The 20,780-nt window shown below is 45.0% G+C and overlaps 1 protein-coding gene across 2 annotated transcripts in view; it reads right to left on the bottom strand.

Moving 5' to 3' along the window:
- LOC119383532 (CD9 antigen) overlaps positions 1–20,780 on the bottom strand; it is a 112,682-nt gene that overhangs the window by 23,923 nt on the left and 67,979 nt on the right. The window contains exons 1-3 of one of the 2 annotated variants that reach the window (XM_037651731.2): positions 14,344–14,763; positions 8,678–8,884; positions 1,793–1,867 (exon numbers count right to left, since the gene is read on the bottom strand). In XM_037651731.2, coding sequence (XP_037507659.1) covers positions 1,793–1,867; positions 8,678–8,884; positions 14,344–14,442 — 381 coding nt within the window. In that variant the 5' untranslated portion in view covers positions 14,443–14,763. Of the gene's footprint in view, positions 1–1,792; positions 1,868–8,677; positions 8,885–14,343; positions 14,764–20,780 lie in introns of those variants that run through there. The other variant, XM_037651732.2, reaches the window with a different exon arrangement.

The raw sequence follows: 20,780 nt of genomic DNA, 5'->3' as shown, positions 1-20,780 counted from the left end.
AACCTAGGTGTTACAGTTGTACGATGCAATGTCTGCTGCGGCACTTTATGTACAGAATTGTTAGGCACTTCGTTCGCGAGCGGTTAATAATATACAGGTTTAATAATTAATCGGTACCTTCGTGCCCCAAGTACTCCACGAAATCTCGGAAATTTTTGAGGGCTCATTTTTCTTTGTTAGACACAGTATTAATGAGAACTGACAGACAGTAATGCCAAGGAAAGTATGGGGGATGTTATTTGTAGTGATTATGATATAAATGTGAAGAAAGTAGACGAAAAGATAACTTGCCGCCAGCAGTTATCTTTTCGTCTACTTTACTTTCTTCCCATTTATATCATAATTACACTCAAACCTCATTATAACAAAGTCTCATCTGCCACGAAAATAACTTCGTTATATCCGAAAATTCGTTATAAAAGTTTATTTTTAACACTGTAGCTATGACAAGGCTATTCTTCATTTACTTCGTTATAACCGATAATTCGTTATATCCGAGTTCGTTATAACGAGGTTTGAGTGTACTACAAATAACATCCCCCATACTTTCCTTGGCATTACTGTCTGTCAGTTCTCATTAATACTGTGTCTCTATGAAATTTGTGACTTGTGGCAATAGAAGGCATTGTAAATAATTTTGACAAGTTCTTCGACATCAACCTTTGCCACAATTGAGAAGCAGTGCCAAGACACTGGGATATTGCAGATGATACCATACCCATACCTGCCAAGTTTGGAGAAACGGAATCCGGGAGATCTACTCACCGGGGGGGGGGGGGGGGGGTACTGCGATAGCCATTATATAATTATATGGCCACTGTCAGCGGGATTTCATGGTCACCGCTGATCTGTACAGAGTCCAAACCGATAACATCGCTTACACATCGTCTGTTTCACGTGCGAGTAAAAGCACTCTAGCGCTAGGGATGAACGCGGCTGAAGCAGAGATGAACCGACCCGGCCGTCACCGTCGCGCAAAGGGCACATGCGATAACATCGCTCCGTGTGCGAGGCCTGTCGTCGCTTGCTTACCAGTTATTTCGTCGGGCTAGAGCGCTCAAGCTCAGGCCGACCTCTCTGCCTTCTAATAAATTTGCTCTATCTATCGTCAGCCAAGATTTTGTGTGTACACAAACGCATCATCTACGAAATATTAACGGCTGATATAACCTATAGCACATTTAGGATGTGGCCAGACGTGGCCAGACAAAGCACTGGATGCGCGGGGCAAAACTGGATTTCCGGGAGATTTTCCTATGACCCGTACAACCGGGAGAAACGTTCAAAATCCGGGAGTCTCCCGGGTAATCCGGGAGACTTGGCAGGTATGCATACCTCTTCAGCAAAATGCCACAGGCCACTGCAGTGGGTGGAATTGTTGATAAACCGTGACCGTACCTCGTATAGTATTAAAACTTATGCACCCCGCATGAACTCTCCTAGAATTCAGTCAGAACAAACGGTACTACAAGTCTTTTGTGAAACAAGCAAACTAACAAAAGCAAAGTGGTGTGTTGAAGTGCATACGTGTACTGCTCACTGTGATTAATGCAATCAATCTTCAAGCAAAAGACTACAGTCTTAGCAAAGCCTGTTATCACACCAAATATGAGCCTTGTGTAACTCTGCAAGACTTAGAAAGTATTTTCCCTCAACTTAATTAATAGCGTAATCTCACAGTATGGGTGAGCTGGCACTGTCTGGCAGGAAAGGGCACAATTACAAGCAGCCCACAGTCCACAATGATTCTACCAGCATCAAGTAACAAGGCTGTGCTTCTTGCGAGACTTACACTCTCCAAGTTCATCCAAGCCCAGATGCCACCGGTCACCTCAGCAGCGATGATGACCACCAAGAATATGAAGAACTGCATAGAAAGAGAGGACAGAGAACGTAAAAAAACTAGGGCAACATGCCAACACACAATGACGAAACTGCTAAACTCTGTCTGAACACAAATGCAAGCTGGAAAAGTGCCTAAAACTAATAATAATAATTGTTGGGGTTTTATGTCCAAAAACCCTGATATGTAGAGCTGTGCGAATAGCAAAATTTTGGGTGCGAAGCGAATTCGAATAATAAAGATTGAGTGCGAATCGAATCGAATAATTTCGAATAATTTTCGAATATTTCTCAAACATTTTTCGAATAATTCGAAGTGAACTTACAGAAAAAGTTGCAGAGAATCCCTAAGTATGTTCTTGTGAGATCGCAACATGAAAGTGTTTCTTTTCGCTAGGTTGATGAAGCGCTGGTGGGGTCATATTTCATAGTTGTCTTTCTTATCAAGAGTGAGGCAATGTAGAGGCCGAATTGTATTTATGTACATGATTTGGTGCAACCAAAGTGTTGCCGACAACACTTTACACGTGATAGGCAGAGATGCCATTTCCTCAGCCTCTCCTCCTCTTTCAACTGCTGTGGAAGGCCAACTGACGTGGCGGACAAGGGTGTGCTCCCTTCAAGTTTGGAGTTCCAAATCTGCCAAGTAGATGTCGATATATAAGAACATCTGAAATTTTGGATGCTAGAAAGCTTCGGCGTCCGATTTTTCGGACTTCCTGCCCAAATTTCAGGTCCAAAACAGCATTAATTGAGCCCCCAACTCTGCCACATCTTACATCTCCATGTTGGAACCAGCGTTTTCTCGAGTTAATACATTTGCGACCATAGCGGAGCTTGAAAGGCAGCTTTGCCGCAATACGGGGGTGTGATGAGGTGAAGCATATTGAAAATATAGGGACCACTTCCAAACGGACGTTGACGGTCTCTTGGCTAAGTTCGACCGTAACGGACCTTGAAAGGCAGCTTTGCCGCAATACGGGGGTATGAGGAGGTGGAGTATATTGAAAATCTAGAAACCACTTCCAATCAGACGTTGACTGTCTCTTGCCTAAGTTCGACCGTAACGGAGCTTGAAAGGCAGCTTTACCGCAATACGGGGGTGTGATGAGGTGAAGCATATTGAAAATCTAGGGACCATTTCCAACCGGACTTTGTCTCTTGGCTAAGTTCGACCGCAACGGAGCTTGAAAGGCAGCTTTGCCGCAATACGAGTGTAATGAGGTGAAGCATATTGAAAATCTGAAGGGGTCATTTTCAACCGGACGTTGACTGCATTTGTCTTTGGGAAGTTCGAATAGTTCGAATAGTAAAATTTCAGTGCGAATCGAATCGAATAGCAAACACTATTCGAAAAATATTCGAAATTTCGAATATTCGCACACCCCTACTGATATGATTATGAGGGACGCCATAGTGGAGGGCTCCGGAAATTTCGACCACCTGGTGTTCTTTAACATGCACCTAAATCTAAGTACACAGGCCTCCATCATTTCGCCTCCATCAAAATTCGGCTGGCATAACTGCAGAAAAGTGCCTGCAGACCAGAAAGAGTATAAGGTCGTATTTGCCTTTGTTACTTCAGCTACTACCGACATGGTCCAGTAAATTCTCTTCAATTTAGCTCCAGCTATATTGATTTTTGCAGTTAACTTGATATCAGCCAAAGGTCCTAGCTGGCACCAATTGATTTCCAAGGGACAACGCTTTTGTCATTTTGATCCTGGAATTAGCCTTCGCCGGATGCACTGGACGATTCGCAATAGGCTGGTCGTCATACACGTGCATGGCATGCCACCCCAATGGTGACTGGAATCATGGTTTCAATCAGGGTTGCCAGGTCGAAAAGACAAAAAATAGACAAGAAATTGGGAAAACTAGCCAAAAAGTAGCCAACTTTAGCCAAGGGCAGCGAAAGTAGCCAAAACTAGCCACACGTGTATGAAAACAAATGAGATGTTTTTATTTAAATAGCTAAATGCAACAGCCTTTTGGCGAAAATGTAAATAAGTACAGCCTGAAATTGTGGCATTGGCTATGTTATATACCCGAGAGCGAGGCGTTTCTTTTATTTTCCCAAACGGGGGGGATGTAGGGGGCACGTGAGTGCCAAGTTCACACGTAACTCTAGCCAAGTTGGTTATGGGGCGCCCTCTATAGGATGGAGTACATAGAGGGTGTATTGAGAATAGACTGGGTCATTTCTGTTGGGGACTTGGAGCGTGCGTGTTGACTCCGCGGCCCTCAGGATTAAGCCTGCATCTGTGGCCGCCTTGGCTTGAACCCAGCCACCACTTGCGCAGCCGAGCGCGCCTGCGGTGTGGCTGGTTTAAAACGCGCCTTTTTCGATCATTTCCCTTGCTTGGAATGTGCTGCCACGGTTCGGGAATACAAGAAATTTTGTTCATGTGCCAATGTCTCTTCGTTGTTTTTTTTTTCTTTTTTTTTTTCTTTCCGAAGAGAAGTGGCAGCTTTCACTTGCGCGTCAGAACGCGCGGACGCGGTGCGGCTGGTTTCGGTTTCGTCTTTCGGGTGTTATCGCTTCTCGCGCCGGCAAAGCTGATGGCCCCTGTCTGGTTTATAATCTTTCAAAGGGTGACCGCTTGTGACTCTCTCGTTTATTGCTCCCCGGGGCGCGATTACATCTGTTTCCGTGCGGCGCTAAATTACACAAACGACGCCGCCGCGGTTGCGTTTCCTGTTTTGGGGACGCGGAAAAACTAACTCCGTCTCGTTGGCGATAAGACGCAGGATTATTACAGCTTTTTCACTTGTTTTGCTTTCCGGACGGGCGCACAACCATACAGTTTTCTTCCGTGCACTCACTCACGCAGTTCGCTTACGCTATGGAAGTGCGCACCGGTTGCTCCGCTGCTAGTGAGTCGAGCGGCGATTCTTCCAATGTGGACTATTCCCTAAGTGTATTTCTGTATGTCTGTGAGCTGTTTGATAAAAAGCATAATTGTTATTGATAAAAAAATCGTATAAGTGTTCTTTTAGGATTTTGCCTGATGTTACTCACGAATAAACCGTGGGTTTGTAACAACAAAAATTATTTTTTTGTCACTTTATGGTTACGCAAAAAATTTTAGAGTTTTTTTCTCAAATATAATCGCCTGAAGAATTTATTTCAGCAATAAAAAAATGACACATTTTTGGACTGCATTTCGCGAAAAAATTCGACCCTCAAAGGGTTAAATGATAGTGTCCAATTACAAAGTGACCTTGACGAGATATTACTGTGGTGCAATACATGGAATATGACACTGAGTTTTTCTAAATGAACGGTTGTTCAGTTTATAAAACAACTGTCCCATTTTTGATAACACATTCTCTTGATGGTGAAAATCTGTGGATTGTATCAAGTTACAAGTATTTAGGTGTTTTGTATAAGAATGAGTTAATTATCATGGGCGGCGCGACGACAGCGCCGCGCCAGCCGCGCTGCGGCTCTGTCGGAAAACTTTGAACCGTCGCGCGGCCGACTCAGCCCCTTTCACGGTAGCGGTAGAGCACGCGCGCTCGCGTTCTTCTCTCGGTGCGGTGGGGCCGTCAGCTCGGCACGTTGAACCGAGAGGCTTGCTGTGCGAAGCTGCGCATTTCCACGATGGCAGAAGCGACCCCGCGGAAGCGCAAGCGTGGTCCGAAGTATTGCGGTTTAGTGGCCAGCCACAACAGTGCAGACAAGGCACACGATTCACGTGTTAAACTGTATCGGTTCCCGGGCGTGTCGCACGAGAAATAAAGGCGGCAAGCGTGGATAGCTGACAGCGCTGTCTCGCCTTCTATATTGGCTGTCTGAGTTCATCGCTTTCGTTCGTTCCGACTACCTGAATCGGTAAGTAACGGGGCGCATGCACGCAGCGACTACAGTAATGATTACTCGCTGTCTTCTCGCATTGTTGAAGTCCAGTTACGGTTGTAGGTGAAGCAACTTTGTGTTTTGATTCCCCGTGTTCGTGGGACCTACCCGTCGTTGTTGAACGTTCACATTTGCGTTATACCGTTAGCATTGCGCGGTTGGTTGAATTCAACTGAACTCGGCACACCGTCAGAAGTTCGGCGCCTGCATTTCACGCGTCGGGAAGGCTGCTTTATCACGCCGGAACGGACGTCTGTGCATTTGCAGCAAGCTTTGACATCGTTGTGCAGGTTTGCTTTGTTTTTGTCACTTTATTGGGGTGATATATATTTAAGCCGCTAAATATAACTGGCACTTAATACATGCTTTGCAATTGCAACCTTGAATTAACCACCTTCTGACTTTGTGCGATTTTCTAGCCGCGTTCACGCAACAGGTTTTATACGCCTGTCAAGTCGGTATCATAAAAAGAGACTGCAAGCATGACGCGAGAGCCGAAAAAACGAGGCGAGCAGTTCGTCTTGCTTCACAGTGGTTGAAGCTCAGCTAGCTGCCTCGCGTCTTAATCGGCGGGTGATTCTCCAGCGGCACGGAGGACTTGACTCTAACCTTCTCAGGAAGCAGTGCCATGGCCGTATAATCTTTTTTTCGCACGCCGCAAACGTTTGTTCACGAAAGTACACGGCTGCTACTGTAAGCATGCCATATCAAAACAACAATCATATGATTCGCAGTCCACGCCGCAGAACATCGATAGCGTGTACGGCTTCATTTCGGAGTGCATGTGGACCATTATTCATCTTTAACGTGACAGAATGAGACTTACCTCGAGGTATACGCCCTACACGGTGTAATCGCGACTTGGGAAATGCATTTCGCTTTGAGTGGGGCGTGGTTGTTGTCGATCGTCTGCTCTTCACCGTTAACGTGATTGACGAGCCTTCCTCATTTTATCAAGTTGGCTTTGCGGAAGTGCCAGTCAAGCTCGAAGATCCTTTTGAAGCCGCACTGCACGCGGTACATTGTGAGACGCCGCAAGTGCACCGCGAGAGCTCTGCACGTGCACGGAAGCGAGCGGCAACGCGGTGGTGAGAAGGGAAAACGCTCGCTGATCACGCCCCAGTTTCTCTTTTTCTGCCAGAGATGGCGCTGCCTGTCAAGAGCAGCAGCGCCGCTAAGCGTTGCTTGGGAAGCCTATATACAGCAGCTAAGGCTGCCTGGGTCCTCAGCTTCCTGAAGCGAAACTTAAAGAAATCTCCTACTAAGTTGAAGGAAAAACTTTACTTTTCAAACATGTTCACTATTTTAGAATATGGACGCTCCGCTTGGGACCCAAGTACAGAGACGGGAATTTCCAAATTAGAATGTATTCAAAAGCATGCAGCACGATTTGTCTCCTCGAACTTCGACTTCATGATAAGCTCCTCTGACATAACAGCAGATCTTAGATGGCCGTCTTTGCAAGACAGACGGAAATACATGCGCCTAAAACTGTTTCACAAAATTTTTATTGGAGCAACAGGCCTAAGGAAGGAAACTCATATCACAAAGGATAAAAACCAGTGGTGAACACAGGACACAGCGAAAAGAAGTCGACAGGACAGCCTGTCCCGTCGACTTCTTTCCGCTGTGTCCTGTGTTCTCCGCTGGTTTTTATCCTTTGTGACTATGTACCAACTAGCCCAGTCCAACATCTTGGAAACTCATATCCTTGACTTTGCCTACAAGTCAGCCCGTCTGAATCATTCTTTAGAGGTTAGAGAATATAGTTGTCGTATTAACATATATAAGCATTAGTTTTTTCCTAGAACAGTCCATGATCAGAATAGTCTCCCAAAGGAGGTTGTCTTGTTGCCACCCAATTCCTTTGACGGTGTACTTGCTGAGTTCTTGTTACATTAGCTATCGCATATGACATATGACGTGCGATGACTTTTTTTTTATATATACACGTTGACTTCACCTTTGCCGGGCAAAAAGCATTCTTGTGCTAGGAACTCCTAATAGAAGAGTGCATCTTTCAAATGAGACCGAAACTGCCATGATACTTATCGTGGTTCCCGTCCGGTGCTTTGGTGAGCAAAAATCACCATGAAACTCACTTCAAGGCCAAATAACTTGACAAATACGCATTACATGTCTGTGATATTTCAGAAATAGCTTTTTTAGACATTCTAGGTTATGAAAATTAATAATTTAGAAAATGAATTTAAAAAAAAATTTCTGCCTACCAGACTATTGTCTCCCCTTAAATCGCCTGTTTTCAAATTGCCTCAGGAAAAGTGTTGCGGGATAGCTGCGACTCAGAATGAATCATAACAGCATTTATCCTATCCTTCTGCATGAACTTTGTTTCTTTCTTTGAGAGAATTTATTTGGAAATTCATCGGGCTGTGAGATTTGATAGAAAACCAAAACAGCATTTGCAAAAGCTTAGTCAGGGGTCCACTTCGTCAGCATCACCGCCATTGCTATCACAAGGTGGCAACTATGGATGACGAGTTCGTGCAGCATGATGATGATAGCCACCCTAACAATGGTGGCATGCTGTTTTCAGTGTGACTACGAGTTCACTTTTAAATGACAAGCGTTGCTCTATGTTGATTATTCAAACAATTTACATTACTTGTTCGACTAGCAGCAACAAGTTGTAGCAAGCATTCTTGGCATTTCAGAGAAGGTTCTCTGCCGAGCAGGGCAATCTAAGGTTGCACAACGCACGATTTTGAACAGTTTGCAGACACGGACTGCTTCAACTATGTCTTGCTGCATCCACTTCCTGTGACTGTACAGTGCGGAAGTGTTAGCAAACTGGAGGATACATTCACAATCACAAGAGCAATTTGGCAGGCATGAGCTAGTCTAGCATTTCAGGGAATGTACAGACGTCAGAGTAGCCTTTGGAACGGAGCTGGAAACGCGAGAGCCGAGTCCGAAGGAATCCCTCGGGACTGATGATGGCGAGGTACTCACGGTGCAGAGCATGCAGGGGCTCTCACGCAGGGCCCCGCAGCATCCAAAGAAGCCAACAATGGCCATGAAACAGCCCGCGCCGAGCAGGATGTAGATGATGGAGAAGTACAGCTGGCTGTCCTGGCTGTTGCCCCCTTCATTGGCCAAGTACTTGCTGCTGTCCAGCAGCAGCATCACCGACACCACGACCACCGCAATGCCCGCAAGCTGCACAAAACAGGAAGAACGCCATGAATGCCATGGAAAACACCACCACAGTTTGACATATCTCAAAAGACCCTCCCAGGCTACTCGTAGAGTGCCAACAAGCAGCGGTGCATGTTGTTGTGGTGCAGCATAAAGGGATGGTCATTGCAAAAGTTTGGGCGAATGCTGACAAGTTTCGCTGGCATAGATTTTCTCAGTTTTTAATGTGTAAGCATTAGAAGCCTCATTATGAACAAAAAGAATGGGAATGGTACCCGCAAATTGTCCACATGCAATAGGAGGGCCCTCTAACCAACAGTGAAAAAGAAAATTGGAAAGTAGAAATAACACATAAAAATGCTTTTTTTTTTAAATTAGATATAAAAAAATTTGAATATATATGGTTTTAACAGGATTCAAACACACAACGTATAACACAGAAGCCAAATACTTCAACCACTAAGCCACCGACACATGAATTGATAGAGTGCATAAGAACACCCTTAAGAATTTTAGTCTGCAAGCTACAGCATTGAGGTGCTTGATGCATTTTTCATTCCACCATGGACGTATTGCATGGGCTGCACAAATGTGTCTGCACCTCGTGCTGCAACAATTCGTGCAAGTTATGCGCATCGTTATTGCAGCCAAAATATGGCATCATATTAGAAGTGAGCATTATGCTCATAGATGAGATTTACTTCACTAATAAAAAACCTCACTGTTCTGTTTGCCCTTTGGCGAACTGCACATATGGAGACAAATACCTGCGCATATATCTGGCTTGATAGCGCTTATTTACTCACTCAATATCCGTATCACAACATCAACAGCAAGAGTTGCAACAAAAAGCTCACACATTAAAAGCAGGTATGTGAGGCAACACCTCAGCATAAACAATTTCAAGTGCGCAGTTTTCCCTTTGCATCAATTAGTCACTGAAAGTGCGTGATAATATATGGTGACATGATAATATATGACATGATGATATATGGTGACGTTAGGTGACATGTAACCAGTTACACGTTGAAACTGAACAGTTTCTGAAGAGTTTGAGCTGACAAGACTGGATGCTGATGACTGCAAGAGCTGGACAACAGTTCAGGCACCACTCAGAAATTATCATTTGGTACACCTTGCTATCTCGTTACCTCTTATCTTAGCAAGATCACGTGTCTTATCATACAGTCCAAAGATCAAAGTTCGGTCACAAAGAGCTGCTGAATAGAGCCAAGGGCTTCACATGTCTCGATAAGACGATAAATACCGCACTCAAACTTCTCTACCACACTTCCATGACTTTCTGTTGATGACTTTCCAAGCACTGTAGAAGTTGCTATAGTCACGGAAGGAAGGTAGCAGGTAATGCTCTGCATATGTAATGTGTGCGTGAGTGTGTGTGTATGTATATATATATGAAAGAAAGTCACAGTGAAAAACATAACCTTAATGTTGTTATGTTTTTCACTGTGACTTCCTTTTATATAATTAAACCAATGGCCAGGAATATTCTTTGGAAACTGTATATCTATATAAATTTGTTGCAGTCATGGAGGTCTCACCTAAATCGTGCCAGTGTACTTGAGATGGTGTAAACCCACGACAAATCAGACATGTTCTAAGAGCAGCATAGAAATTCCACCAAATCTCGATGTAACCAACAAAGAAGCATATAACAAGTTAGCACGTATAATGAAACGGTATATTTCAAATATTTTTCACCAATATCACTGTGCAACACATAATGAGCATCAAGAAGTTAATTTCTACGTCCAATTTCCCATAATTATAACACAGTGTTTGATTATATAACAGGAAAACATAACACACATAGGTAACATTTATTGTCAGGATACAGTATAGCCCCGTCCTAGATGAAATGCTATGGCAGTATTCAAAGCAATGTAACTTACTGACTCGCACAAAAAGTGACTGAGGCTATGCAATATATAAACAAGAACTTGTTGTCAAGCCCAGTGGTACAAGTGAGCTGTCATAGATATGGAAATAATTGGCACTCCCTTTACTTGCAAACCATACTACACAAAACCTCGTTGCCGTGCATGACAATTGATGGTATACTGTGGAACATTCAGCTCATTCTCAAATGTTGCGTGCTCTTTTATGAAAAGCTGCACGCTTTTATTTTTGTGGCAACACAAAATATCTGCCACCAAACATCAGCCAACAACACTACTGCTGCTTGTATAGTAATGCACAAAAAAAGCTGTTAGGTTGGCTTTCAGGTCAATGACCTTTAGGGTAACTGACCCTTCAGGGTCCAGTGTAACGCACACCACGCAGCTGGCTGGAAATTGACCTGCCAAACAACAGTCCCGCTGAACGAAGTACTTCTGCAGCTGAACTTCACAATAAGACCCTACACAATTCTTTTGTTCCGAGTGGCCTAATTCAATCTGTCAAAACACGCAAGCCCGAAAGGTCACTGACCAAAAACCCACTTATAATCTTTTCTCATGACAACGCAAAAATACAAACACTGCGGTTGCACTTCCATTGTTTGATAAAACAAAAGATACCGCAATGCACAGAAATAGACGTGTGCAGCTCGTCTCAGATACATATGGCATTCGTCAGAACAATTGAAAACGTGTTACGGAAAGGCCTAACACCCCGACAGCTACAAGTGATAGCCACGCAAGTTTTTTAATCAGGTCTCTTGACACGCACATAATTTCAGTTCTGAGCATTCTGCTCTTTCACATTTCCTTGCGCTTGGCACTGCTTTAGGTGTTAGCCAAACTGAAACGCTGTCCCACATGAGGCATAAACGCACCAGACTACAATGAACCGAAAATGATGCATAATGGTTATGTCGATTGATGAAAGCAAATTGCACCATTGAAAGCTGTTATTAATATAATCATCAAATGTCGATTACATTAGTATGCATACACACACACAAAGCTTTATATCCCCTGAAAAGTGAAAATGCACTGTGTTGGAAGAGGACAGATTGCTGAACACTGCATAGATCTAATAACCATATGTTCTGCAAATTCTTCTTTTGTTTCTCTTTAAACTTGGCTAGCATTAGCCTGGAAAACCCATGCAAAGCACTCAGCTGCTGCAAAAGGTAACTCAGGGTTTAAACCTCCATAAACTGAAATCGATAAGTTATGAATTTATTATGACTAGCTTGTCGAACCCCAAAAAATGCAGGTGTTGATTAACTGCGCTCGAATTCAAAGCAACGGCAGCCTGTAACGGTCCACAAATCGATTCGGCCCATCGGTTCCTCCTTGACACATTGCATAGCGCTTTTGATAAAGTGTGCTAAACTGAAACACTCAAAAGAGCAGTGCTAAGCAAGTGCACTCGCTTAGCACTGCTGCTGTCGTTTAATTTCCTTTTCGTTCTCTGAGATTCGTGCCGAGGGAATGGCACATCCACGTTTAGTCAAGACTTGGGAGGAAAATCAGCCCGCTGGCAGATCGGAAACGGTGATTGCTGTTTTTCGATAAATATCAGCAAAGTTTAGCAAAAATAGGCACAGCAGGCATACTCGCAAACGGAGCCATGTCATGAGCACTCTGCCGCATGGCAAGCACACACGGCACTTCCGTGCATCTATCCCCAAGCACCCCCCATTGCGTGGTTCTTTCCGTTTCTAATCATATTGAGAACACATAAAACCAGAGAATTTATACGGACGTTTCAAGAGAGATTTTTCTAGCAGGACTGAGTAGTAATGTTAGAGAAAAACGTCCGTCGAATGAAATGGAAATAAAACGAAAAGTTTTGTAGCATCCACTCAGCAACATAACTTTTTACGCAATTTAATACAATTACACCACATGTGGCATGGCAGGATTACATGTGGTGCTCGATCACAAACAGAATAATGATAAATATCAACAGTACATCATAGATGCATCTGGTGTGGAGTGACGTGCTGGTTGAGTTGAGGGCTACAGCCTCACTTTCGACAAATGAAAACATGTCCAAACTGTTAAGTAATCAATAGCTTTGTCTCAACTGAACCAGCAAATTGATAAGCTGCAGACGTGAGACTTGCTTACTCAATGAATGGCAAGTTTCCATGAAGTAATCATTCACGAAAAATTTGGTGCTTATGCCCTTTACTTGGAAAGTGCATTAAATCTTTTATGCGCAGTGCTCAGAATGAACCGATCTATACAAAACTCCAAGAAAATCTGAAGTGTTATTTCTGCATCAGATGAGACCCTTGCCACCACCCACAGTTTGTCATTTTGCTCGTGTCTTTTTCTGTGCCCTGTTCTTCACACTGTTTTTGTATTGAAGGTGAAGAGCCAGCTAGCATACGCTTTTGTTTTAACAGACCCGGAATATACGTGTGTATATATGAAAAAAAAAAAAAATATATATATATATATATATATATGTATAATAAGTAAACATCTTTAAAATTGATGTCTATATATTATACGGGCACATATTTGCGGTTGTGTGATTAATGCACAAACAAACACCCGAAATCAGAAGTGTGCAGAAGGCCTTTACAGATCTGGACTTTTCATCCATGCAAAAGCTGCATGCATGCATGAACCGCCAGATATGCAGAGTGTAATAGGGGCGCAAGTAGCACGTCTGCGTATTCAAATTCTGGCCTCTTTCGTCAAGAGGCGAGACGGGGCCTCATCCGAGGAGGTGCAGATACGACGTTGGCAGCAATCCACAAGACGGGGACCTAGCTTAGGTGCCATGAAACATGTTTATGGTGTGCCGCAAACTCGACTCGGCTAGAGATAGGCGAGACCGCGCAAGTCCAATTACCGGCTCACTAAAGGGAGAAATGTGAGGAGTTATCTGGCTTTACAACGGCGGTAGCCAAACAGTTTTTGTACTAACTGCAATGAAAGCACAGGAAACAGCTCATTTACGTATAGCATGAAAGCTTGTATGATTAGTACACATGGTCTTTGGATGAGGAACAAATCAAATCAAATCAAAATCATTTGGATGAGGAACAAGGCAGTATTCAATGCCGCTACGCGAAAAATATTGACCGAATTCCGAGATGGTATTAAACGAGCTATTAAACAATTAATATGTGACCAGTTGAAAAGCGAAAATATAATTACGGCGTGTTGTTTCGAAAACAACCCGTTAAAGGAAGAGCGCAGATTACGGACACATAATTACGATAGGACCCGCTATTTTTAGCCCGTCGTAGTAGTATTGCGCAACACGCCGCGCAGCCGACAGCTCTGGGAGTTTAACAAGGATTTATAAAACACCGAAAAACGATAGTTCTACACGCCTCCATCGGTGGTGCGCCTGGGAAAATGCGCTCCGCCGATCGTGAGTCATGCATGCGGGAGCGGGTTCTCCGCTGAGGAAAACTCGACAATAATAATGGCCCCCTACCAAACGCAACAGGAGGGCAGGCGGCGTCGAGGAAAAAACGAGTTAGCGCAGCTGCCGCCAGCGCGCACGCAATTTCCATGCAGCGGTTGCGCAAATAACCGACTTACTATGAATGCCGTCGTGAAGAATATGCAGTGCGCCAGAGTGCCGCTCAGGACCAGCCGTTTCCACCTGGCCCTGGCAGCGTCGATCAGACGAAAACCCATGGTTCAGACCTGCCTCTTCAGCATCGGTGCGACGTGAGACTAGAAGTCGCGCACAGGCGAAACACACGCACGCACCTCTCGCAGTGGCGCGCGCGCCTCCCCAGACGGCTATTTTGGAGCGCGTGCTCGTACACCGGGATGACCAGCGTTGCTGGAAACCTCAATCGATGTCAGAGTTGGCGCCTCGGCGCATCAACTCGCTCGCGGAAAGATAACATCGAGGAAAAGTCCGGCTAATTTGACTGCGCTCGAGGGGCAACGGGGGATTAACGGTGCCCCGTCAGCGCATCCCCACCTCCGGCACCATTGACCATCTGCGCGCGTGTGCTATGGCAACCGTCACGTGACCCGCCGAGCGCCCGAACCGGTGGCGCCATCTCTCGTGAGCGAAACGAAATGGCGGCGGCGGCGACATTTTTTTTTTTCATTTGGCGCGGGCATCATCAGGTTCTTGGTGCACTCCTTTGGCAACGTTTATTCTAAAATGTTCCACTTCCGTCAACGTGTGCCACGGAGTGACTCGGACGATAAAAAGAAAAAAAAAAAACGATAACCAGTCGGCAAACTAGCTGCTACCGGTTGCTGCCCGAGAAAGAAAGTCGTCAAGCGACCGGCCTAGCGCCGCCCGCTGAAAAATAGATGGACAGAATCGGTGCGAGGGCGGAGGGGGGCCTAACCCGCTTCGCCGAAGAGCAATTACTCGGCCATTATTGACCGGGGCTAATGCAACCGGTCAACGTTCATCTCTCGATCGTTCGCGAGCGGTGCTAGGGCGATCTCGGCCGTGATAACGGTTGCGCTCAAGAGTTCGCCCCCCTTTCGCATGGTTCTAGCTTTTGGGTCCCGTCGGCTGACGATAAAGACGAGCTGAGAAGGCGGGCCGCATCTTCTGTTGGCCAAGCCAAGCGCCGTTGTTAGTGATCAAGCTGGCAGCGTAATTATGGCTATTATATCGCGCAGCGCGACGAGGAAGGAAGCAACGAGCGCTCTGATCGAACGTGCTATGGTTGACCTGACCTCCTCCCCACACGCGCACCTACCGTTTCCGTTATTATGAGCTTTAAAAAATGGGCAAAAATGAAAGAGAGAGGGGGAGAGACGTTCCACACACGACGTGACACATATACGACAATGATATGGTGACAGATCGCGGCCGGTCGTTAGGGTCATAACAGCTCGTTTATGCTGTCAAAAGTCAATTTTGACAACTATGACAGCTATATAAGAACGCAGCTGCAAAAAACAAAAAAAAAATGCCTGATAGCTTGGTCACTGGTCAAGAGAGACGAGACGCAGTTTCATAATCCTTTAAAATGAAACTATGCACAGGACAAGGATGTCACGTGAGTACGTCGACATTTTCAAAGAATAAAACCCCCATGTCGTCAGCGAAGCACATGCGCAGTTAAAAAAAAAAAAGTGGCCCAACAATTATTTACATTGAAAGTACTTTATCCGACTGCGTCATTGACTCTTTAGAAACAATGTAAAAGTAAGATTACACTCCTGAACATCTTGCAGCCTCCGACGCGACCTGCTGTTTAAAATTTTATTTCAAACGCCGTAACTCGAGTAAGCGGCATTTCCCAACACTCGCGATTCCGGCAGGAGCTTTTAAACGAAACCTGTTGAACGTAGAAGTAAACAAACGCAGTTTTAATTTCGTTCAACGACGCAGTATGGCGAAATGCTGCGCCTTTCCCGCAAGAGCGGCACGGTAAGCTGTCTTCTCGGCATGACTTTTAAGCGTTGCGCAAAGCCTAACCTATCTTTTGCAGGCACACCTTCGAGGCTGTTGCAGCAGTCGGCGTTGTCGAAGCTTCACTTCTCGCTCGCGTAAGCCGAAACCGAGAGCTGAATTCTAAACCATGCCCGCGCGCAAGAATAAACTGTTATTATCTCAATTGCACCAGACACTGAAGTGAGGAGGCACCAGCCAAACGACTCGTAAACAAAATATTTGCGACGAAGTTCCCCAAGCTTAACTGCCCTAACACTGATTCATTTGAACTACAAGAGAGAGCTGTCGTTGGGCTAGCTGGTGTTGCATCGGCTGAAGTGAATGACAGCGCGTACGACACGGAAAGCGCTCGTGGTGTCTTTCTCACACTCACACCATTAATGCACACGATTCTTTGATAGAAACATAGTGGTACACACCAGGGGCGGCGCCATGATTTTTTTAGTGGGGGGGGGGGGGGCAAAGTGGGGGTAGGAGGGAATTGTGGGGGGAGGGAGGCTACTGCCCCCCCCCCCCGTATACCCCGTTGGCGCCACCCCTGGTACACACGCATTATTTTACTGCGGCGGATGACATATATTCTTCGTTGATCGGCCGAATTCGTCAAACAGGAATACCGGGAACCAAAGAGGTAGAGGCGTTTTCCTTCTTTCTTTCTTTCTTTTTTTCCTATGTATACAGCGAACACGATATATTCATGGATATTTGGTCGATTCGGCGCAATATCTCTACCGTACGGATGCCTTGTTATGTTTGCTGCGTATGGTAGCGCTCATTTCCTTATTAAAGGGACACTAAAGAGAAACAATGAATTGGTTTAGATTGATAAAGTGTGCTCGGAGAACTCTTGTGTAGTTTATTTCACCACCATAGGTTTATTATTAGAGGAGGAAACCAAGTTCAAAGTTTCATTTTTAAATTTCGCGCCGTACTTTGTAATTCGTGACATAAAAGGTTTCAAAGGGCATTTAACGTATTTTGGAGCCACTGGCTCGACTAAATTTCCACAAACTCGTTATATCAAGTCTCTGGCCCCCTCGGAGGACAATGTACTTCGATTTAACCGATTAGGAACTACGTACAGGCCCAAGCAGGCGCCGTCAAAAATATGTGACGTCACGGCAAATGGTGCGGGAATTCCAAGGTGGCGTCGCCACCTGTGTCTTCTTTTTGCGCGTTTTCTCGCTTATTAAGCGTCTTCTCGCAGCAAGCGTGGTGTTTCTGGTATCGTGGAATACCGCTTTACTAATGCGAGAAAAATCGTTTTGCTCTTTACTGTCCCTTTAAAGTGTGATACTTGAGAAGAGTATATGCGACAATACAGAATTAGACATTGAATATATAATGCATCACATAGGAACGGGGGATGTAGCTATTCTCACCAGTGACGCTACTGTATATGCAAGAATGGAACTACTGTATATAGCTCGTATATATACAGTTAACTCTACGGAGCCATATACAGTACATAACTCTATGCAAGAGCTGCAACTCGACCAGCCGTGTTTACATATACAAGAAGCTTCCGACAACCGCTAGAAGGCACAAAGACACGTGGTCGATAGCAACACTCGCACACAAATCTTGATCGATGACCAGAATAACCCATACTTGTACCTCTACCTACAGAGCCACGGGGACAAAAGTGAAGCGGCATAAGCGAGTGCCATGAAAGCACCCACCGCAAGAAATGCGCACGGTGCGTATATATGTATAGAGAAAAGAGCGCGGCTTTTAGCGTTACACCTGTACCAGGGGCGTGGTGACTGGAACGTGAGTTCGCGGTACGCTGTGCTACAGTGGACGCGCGTGCGCAGTCTTCGAGTGGGTGCGTGCATTGTAATATGGGGAGGACCCATCTCCTGCTCTTTTCTTTTTATGTATATGTCACACGTACTGCAGAAGTTCAGCTGGTCACAGAGCCGAATGAAAGCCGCAGTTAACCTTCAGCGCCACGCGGTGCAGATAGCGCGCCGTCGTAAAAGACCATTTACGTTACGCGCAAAACCGGACTTGCAAATCAGGAGAGCGAGACTTCATTCGTATGCGGCAAGGTGACCGTGAATGGCGCTGCGTACGACGAGCAAACGAAAAGTTGCCGTATGAACTGCGCACTTCCTTGCGTAACATGACAACCGGAAGAGATAGAGAGAGAGAAAGAGAAGTGAATTTAACCAGAAGTCGGTTTCCAGCAACTGCTACCTTGCACGGGAATGGGGCAATGAGGCTTGTTACAACTGAGGGAGTTACAAAAAAAAAGAATGGAAATACACGAATCGTCGTATAGCTAGGAGCTTACGCGGCACGATCAAAACGCGCCGAGGTACTCGTATCGCCTTGTGCATATTTGTGACGATGCTTCAAGCCGATGTTGCGAAATTATCTCTTCCGGCCGAAGCTCGAGACTGGTATACGAAGGCGAATCATTTTAACGACGTCCGAGTGCTATTTCCTGGCATATGTCCTTTTAATTTTCTTAGTGCTGTTTCGTATTAGCATAACCCTGTTACGTAAGCACGACGTGGGGTGAGCATATCGTTGATACTTGGGAGCCCAATAACAGAGCAAAGAAACAAGGAAGTACAAGAAAAATTACTAACGCGAGCGAAGTCACGGTTTTCTTTCCGGTGGGAAAGAAAAACGTGGCTTTTATGCAATCACCACGTGTACAGTCGTTCAGTTGAATATATAGCGTGTCGGTTGCACATACATGCACATACATAGAAGCTTAAAAATATTCGGAACGATTACATGCGCATTCCTTCATATATAATGCACGGCGTGCTTTCTTTCTGAGCGGCATGATGCAACATAGAGGTAGACAAACACGGCGGGGAGTTGCACAACTCCAAGCCATGCTGTATGTATACTGTAAACTGAGCGACAGCTTGTTCATCGGTGAACTCTGGCACGCAGTGCGATTTTTCAGCTTATGGGACGCTGGACATACCCGTAGCACATGAATTTGCCTGATCTACGTGGTCACCAGACGTTGAAGAGTTATTTTTGTAAATATTGAAGCGTTTTATTCTCGTAACTTATAAATGAAATATCAACCCGCACACACGCGTCGTAGATCATTACGAAACGTTGCATTTTTAACACAATATACCGTTGCACGCGATCAGTGGGTGGTTCCGGGGGTTCAACCCTTTGCCCCCCTTAAATGTTTACGCTTAGTATGCCTACATATACGAGCGCACATACAAACACACGATTGAACGTATATGCTTAAAGGGGTGTCTCTGACACCGCGATTCCCCTTTAAGCATGTGCTAACATCATGCTGACAACATGCGCTGACATCGCGCGGTACACGGGCCCGTATAGCATTTCGCCTCCATCGAAATGATACGGCCGCCTCAGCCGGGATTGAACCCACGTCTTTCCGGTTAGCAGCCGAGCACGTCAACTGCGCTCTGTAAGCGCTACGATGTCTTCCTGAACACGTGCCGATGACAGAAGATGAAGAAACGACCCCTTATTTCGTTAAGGATACTACTGATGTGTCTGAAAAGCAGATGTGCGCATGATGGTCGCTGATGATAAGATCGCGATATAAGACCGCGATAATCCAGCCCCGGTAGTATCAGGTGTCAGACTTCTGCACGGCCTCTCGCTTCCAAATTACCATTGTTAATTATTACTCGATTTCAGTTCACAAATGCAGAAAACTGTTGACCAATGTGTTTCAATTGGAATAGCCTTTCGCTTATTCATTGTTGCCTAACAAATACCATATGCGACCGATACAACATCAGCCTTTAGCCTGCCTTTAGACGAAATATTAGACTACTGCTACATTATTTTATTTACTCACTATAGTTTCAATTGCAGAAATTTTGCAATGAAAGGCCGGAATTTTGCACTGAAAAAAAAAATGCGTTCCAATTCAAAGCTTCGCAGATTTTTTGTTCGCGTTGTATCACACGTTTCAGAAGGGGTGCGCCTCCTGCAATACCACGCCCGATTAGATTCCTCTTGAAAGGAACGATCTTATCTCGTCAAGTGGGCCGATACGGTGCGGCGCAACGCTTTCATGCAGCTGACATAATATACAGGATTGTGTGTAGATTTCAACTGCCTCGTAAGACTATACAGTGTCAATGTCCCTTATATTTCTGTCCTATAGGATAGAATTGGGAAGAACGGTATAAATTGGGCTATTCGGTATTAACTCATATCATTTGTAAAAAAATAATAAGAAGAAAAAACTCGAGGACGAAGCGTAGACACGAAAACACAGGACCACGCGCTGCCAGCTAACGTCTTTACTAATATTATAGTCCTTCAATACTTTACGCTAATACGTACGAGCGCTTTATACAGACTTCAAGCTCACAGTGTTCACGAGCCATTTTACCGTTATTTACCGCGCAGACAATGGCAGTTTCGTGCTTATTCTTCGACCTAGTTTTCTTTTTCGTTAGTGATCATGATTCAAGAGAACGCTGTATCTCTTAAATCATTAACAAAAGCCAATACTTCTTTGAGTTGTGTCTACCTTCTTGAGACTCGTTTTGATTAGCGTGAGCATCGATTCACTCTTATATCAACCGGAGTCGTAACTTAGCAGGACCGGGATTACGTTCCACGT

This window comes from Rhipicephalus sanguineus, chromosome 2 (assembly GCF_013339695.2).
Source record: "Rhipicephalus sanguineus isolate Rsan-2018 chromosome 2, BIME_Rsan_1.4, whole genome shotgun sequence".
NCBI classification, from domain to species: Eukaryota; Metazoa; Arthropoda; class Arachnida; order Ixodida; family Ixodidae; genus Rhipicephalus; species Rhipicephalus sanguineus.
The sequence above is the reverse complement of the archived record's forward strand: the minus strand, read 5'-3'. Positions and strand labels throughout refer to the sequence as shown.